The sequence below is a fragment of the Syngnathus floridae genome, chromosome 12 (genome assembly GCF_059516105.1).
Source record: "Syngnathus floridae isolate MCC-2025c chromosome 12, RoL_Sflo_1.0, whole genome shotgun sequence".
Classification (NCBI taxonomy): Eukaryota; Metazoa; Chordata; class Actinopteri; order Syngnathiformes; family Syngnathidae; genus Syngnathus; species Syngnathus floridae.
Window position 1 is genome coordinate 5339756 of NC_142424.1, and position 5768 is coordinate 5345523.

At 41.1% G+C, this 5768-nt stretch overlaps 1 protein-coding gene across 1 annotated transcript; it reads right to left on the reverse strand.

Annotated features, from left to right (window-relative positions):
* Positions 1-9: 9 nt before the first annotated feature.
* Positions 10-5576, reverse strand: cdc37l1 (cell division cycle 37-like 1). The gene is made up of 7 exons (XM_088392950.1): positions 5254-5576; positions 4026-4328; positions 3859-3946; positions 3583-3698; positions 3351-3473; positions 2944-3120; positions 10-1793 (listed from the first exon to the last, which is right to left on the reverse strand). Exons 1-7 carry the CDS (start codon positions 5329-5331, stop codon positions 1677-1679), a joined length of 1002 nt encoding a protein of 333 aa, XP_088249076.1. The 5' UTR covers positions 5332-5576; the 3' UTR covers positions 10-1676.
* Positions 5577-5768: the final 192 nt, after the last annotated feature.

The window sequence follows — 5768 nt, forward strand, 5'->3', positions numbered from 1 at the left end:
TCCACAATGCATTTTTCATATAATTTAATGCACCATCTGGTCTATTTAATTCCACTCTGCAGCAGAAAAACACTTGGTGTATATATATTTATATATATTCTTGAAATTATTACATTGAGCAGATAGGTAGCTGGAAGCCTGAGAAAACTGGCACAGTGACCACAATTAGTCATTCAAACGTGAAACCAGCAAACAAAACAAAAACTCTTCACACTGTTCAAATTAAAAGCGTACCACAAGCCTGCTTGTATAAAGTATTTGACTTTACTCGGGCTTCAAAATAAGTCAATTGTAATTTAAAGGAAAAAAAAGTCGAATATAAAGTGCAGTACACAGTCAAGCTTCTTTCAGCAATTGAGCATAACACTTAAAAAAAAACCTGAGCCCTTTACATCTCTACACCTTTTCCCGTAATAATGTCGACTGGAGATGTTGAAATTAAAATCTTAGGAGAAAATTAAAGCAACATGCATTAAAATCATGGCGACAAACTTGGTGATTCTCCACTGAATTCTGTATCAGTTCCCAACCAGTGTTTTGTGGGAAATGAGCTACTCTCACTTAATTATTCTAAAACTGATTTTTTACCATGAATAATGTATATTTGCTCACCTATTTATGACGGCGACGTTTATCAACCAGCAGGACAATTAAATGCTCTTTCATTAGTCTGCAGAAGTTCTGATTAAGCATCTGATCCCATTCATGTAACAAAAAAACAGCAACAGAAATACATTTCACACTGACTAAGTCAATTTGTGGGTAAACTGAGCAAATAGTGTATATACAGTACTAGCTGTAACATTTCTGTCTGGTTGCTGTGCTGAGATTTTTTGTATTGTTAAATATGAGCACTGGCCTAAAAACTTTTGAGAAGCACTTGTCTAGCCTACGACGCGGGATTTCAACACGGACGCCGCTTCTGCTGCGTTAGCATCAGGCTATCTACAAATTCTGCTGCACGCCAAAATGAGGGCTAATCAAAATGCACTTGAGCAAATGTCCATTTCTTCAAATGTGTGAGTGAGATGCATCGAGAGCCACACACTCACTGTAGTGTATGAAGTGCCCAAACCTTGGTTGTCATGGTAATCTCATCACCTTTGGCCCAGCAGTTTTGGTATGATATAACTGATTTCAGCAAGGCAAGAATTACTCTCTGCAAAGTGTGTTTTAATTCTTGATTTCTTTGGGGTATTTTATTGTTTTGGGGTATTTTATTGTTATGGAAACACCTGGCACAACATTATATTTAGACAAAGTGCATAATATCTCCTGTGTCGCAATTTGGAAAAGAAAACCCCTGGAAACCACCAAATAAATCTTATTTCTTCAAATCATATTTGATTTAGTGATAAATGTCTTATCCCTAATGGAGGGCCGAAATATTAATTATCGATGCTGATTGAATGATGGATTTGTTTGACCTTAGCAATTTAGCAGGTTGTCTCCAGTGGGCTTTTCACTTTTCAAGAGGACTAAAAAGATTCTAAAAAGCGGACACCGGGTCACCACTGTAACACAGCACTCACCTCTTATTTCTCTGACGACAAATGGTGGCATTCGAGACCTGACTAATCGTGCTGGTCTTTTTTTTCCTTGTTGTGCTTGGGTGGCGTTAAGAAGGGCTCCTAAATGGGGAAAAGGTGAAGATGGAAGAAAGGCAGCCATGTTTCCTAAGAAGTCTCCATCATGCGTGTATCGTCACTTTCCGTGGCATCGTCCTTTGTCCACCTCTCTGTGTTTATCATCAGTCCAGTTTCTAAACAGCGCTTGGTGTTGTGTTCCGCCACCTGGTGGAAGATAAAACATGAAGCATATTTAAAGAGAAACCTCATAATATTCAGAATATATCATACAGATGAATATCAAATACAAGGGGGAAAAAAAAGACTGTGGTTGGATGAAGCAGCGGTTGCCTCGTTAGAGGATTATTATCAATGTTTATGTAACTGCACTTGAAAGTTCACGTGCTGACCAGAGGGATTTAAACAGGCAGTCGGTCCTTCTGATGCGGAGCGAGATATGAAAGCAGAGAATGACATTAGGACAAGGAGACAGGGCCAGGAGATTCCAGCTTTGGTTCCAACAGGCTGGGTTGCATTCCTCGCCAGTAAGTTTTCTTCCGAGCCTCTCCGGCAGCAAGGGGCCAACAAAAGGGGAGGAGGAAGCTTTTGCAACAGGCTTTTGCAACAAAGCATCCGGGTTTGGACTTTAGCCAAAAAGGTCATATATGTAACAGGAAAAAAAAACAAAACACATTTATACAATTTCATCAAATCACATTGTCATTACTCCTACAATTCAGTCAGATCAAAATTTTAACCACTGCCACACAAAAGTGTATCTTTACTCGATACAGAATTTGTCATTCTTTCAATTACCAAATTTGGATGCCTCCAAAATATAGTAGAATGTTAATGCGATGAAAAACTTGACATGACAAAATTTAAACTTTACAGAAACCATTGCCCAACTGAATGACAACTATTAAAAAAATAAAAATGATACGATGGCGCCACCCTACGTGTGATCTGAGTATAGCAGTTCTCAATCTTACACATTTGAAATTTGGCTTTGCCGACCGACACGTACCAAATAAAAGATCTTAAAATGATTCTATTTTTTAATTACTGATAATCATCCTATGTATGAACAGTTGCATCCTTTTATTGTGTCTGGCGTGCCCATCCATCATCGAGTCAAATTAACCAATAATAGTCACTTGGAGGTTGTACAGGTTGCTAAGTATAGCGACAACGTTGCCAAATTGGCAACACAAGGCATCTCGCCCGAGCTCTGCCCAAGTTGTCATGGGAACAAAAGCAGGACTCAGCATTTGCCTGGAGTAGAATTTCAAACCCTCACAGCAAAATATTTGAGTGGTGTCTCTCTAAGCAAGACATAAAGTGAAAATCACAGTACACGAATGAAAATACTCACTTGTGCTAAAAAGTTCGGAGATTCTTTGGGGTCAAGTCTGCAGTTTGTGCCGTTGCTCGGCTGCTGGGTTATGTTGTTGGACGTGGTGCTTTTATACCTGACCACATGTTCTCTCACTAAGGATTTGAAGGCCTCGAGCTCGGTGTGGAAGACTTCCAAGTAGACGTCTTGTCCTTCCTGCACGGCCGCAACAGATGGAAATGCTAAGTTTGAACAGCAACACGTAGCGTAATTGAGGTCCTACTAGAAAACAAAAAAAAAAGGGGCTACAAAATAACTGTGAGTTTCAACAAACAAGACAGGGAGACAATTTAAAATGTATTTGTTTACAGCCTCCTCTATAAACTTTCTGATGGTTCCAAATCTCATCCAGTGGCAAATAACACTATGACACGTGGGTGTCTTACTTTGGCTTTTTGGAAGAAATGCCTGAAGCAGCCTCTGGGGTCCTGCTGTGAGTTTGAAGCCATCTCCAGGATGAACTTCATGGCAACTGCTTGGTGAGCCACCTGCTCCATTAGAGCTTCTTTCTGCAGAAAAAAAAGCTATTGTGGATCTTCTGCTCTTTCGCAGTGTTCTTGATATATCTATCAAAATTAAGAGGTAAAACATGTATGCAGTGCATCATTTAATCATTACCCCTTCCTGCTGGAGCGCAATGCACCACAAATATAAATAGTTAGCCGTCTCCTCGCAGATGAGCTGAGGCTTCTCTGCCAGGAATCGCTGACTGTCGTCCCATCGTCGTAACATACCTGGAAAAAGAAGCGCTCGATAAATATGAGGAAACTGCAATTGATGCTTAAAAACACTAACCATTCAATATACTGACATGGCAAATATACTGCAACATCAGCATAAAAACAAAGACAATGAGGTTTCTCATTTTCATTGCTGATGTTGAATGTCACTTACCAAAGTGCCTGAGGTCTTGCTCAGACATGTGGACCGGCGCCTTGCACTGTTCTTCTTCCGATAGTTCATTTTGGACATTGATGATACTCTGTTGGAGACACGGGAAGTTGATGTTGTTGACAGACAGCAAAAAAAGCTAATTGTGCATTTTTTTTCTCCGCACTCACTTTATCAAAAACATCCCAACTTCCGTCAGCACCGAGCACAGGTCCTCGACTGTGCTCCCGACCTCCCAGCATGAGCTCCTTGCGGAGCCACTCCTCCACGGTATGTGTGAGCTCCGTGGGGCTCGCCCGAGTCCGAGCATGTTCCTGCTCCAGGGATTCAGAGCCGTGGAATCTTAAAGCGCAAAGGCGGTCCTGGGCCTCAGCCAGCATCCAGCTGGACACCATGGAGGTTGTCGAGCAACCCTGCTGCTGGTCCTGGCACAGGGATGCCTCGGCACAACTCGAGAGCTGTGTTGATGAGGTCTGATGAAACCAAACAGAACATAATTATTGACTTGTTGAGTAAACAGTTAACTGATAATATAGCCATCAGAGAAAAGAATACAAACAATACCTTCTGCCCCATTTAAATGAAAATATTTACCTATTCATAAATACCTCCACTATAATTTTACACCTATACTGAGAAGGGATTGATCTTTTACGTTTTAAGTGGTTAAGTCACTAACAAAACTATGGGGAAAAAACATTTATATATAATCTATGTACAAAGAACACGTACATTCAATACCGTCAAGCAAATATGTAGCCGAGTACACTGTTTACAAAGAGACTAGTGTTCTTGGGAAGACGGTATTCTGCATTCTTTGTATTGAGAAAGAGCCAGTGTCTGTCTCCTTAGCTCCTCTCTATTGACCGTCCTGTCTTAAATGTAAACATTGTGGAGGTCACAAAAATGGATGTGGAGGACCAGGCTCGCCCACGGGCTTTCTTTCATCCCGAAAATATTATTGGGTTTTAATGACCACACCCATTCATACTTCATTTGGAACGGGAGGACTAAAAATACTTAATCTTATTTAACAGTCTGACGTTAGTGTCGGGAAATCTGGGGGGCCCTGAGAGAATTGGAGGGTACTGCGAGTGAAACGGGGGCTATCTCAGAGATAAACAACATAAGGGAGTGGTTCTAAGTTATAAAATAAATATTAGATACATACGTTGATATAGTTATCGTTCTATAATAATTGTCCGTTTAGGTCACTATATAGCGAGGGTTAGCAAAACGCCAATCCAAAACGCGAGCATGTGGCTAGCTGACATGCCACCAACCACTTTTAACTTTGTTGTTAGAGAATGTCAGATATTCGGCTACGCGAACTATTATAGTTCGCTTGTATTAAGCGTGGCTGGGATGGTTGTTGGGCCGCTTACTGGAGCTGCCTACCTGCTGGCGGGGACAGCGTGTGTCCCTTTCAGGGGACTCGCTGTCGGACAGCCCGTCGTTGTTGCTTCGCCACTCCATCGCTGCTCAACTAGCAACTAGCTAGTGTGCCGTTGTGAGATTTATTATCTATCAACGAGGGAGGAGTTTAATGTAATCTGCAATGTGACGCACTACATCCCCACGACGTGTTTCTCAGTGAAAATAGGATAAAGCAGCTGCTGCAGTAAACAACAACGTCTCAGGGACAACAATCTAAACTCAATGGCACTGCTACTACTGGGTACTGCATCTGTCTCTTGACGACGACGCAACAACCACGTGGTACAAGAAACTTTTGTTAGATGTATTTTTTTAAATCCAGTTAAAAATATATACGAAGTAGTGTTTTGTAATTATTCAGGGAAGGTTAAACAATTATTTATAAATTACCTCGGAAATAAGAAATAACCATTTTTCTGGCCAATCGACTATTTTTAAGCTTTCTCGCGTCACCCAATCACCGGCGGTGGTGGACG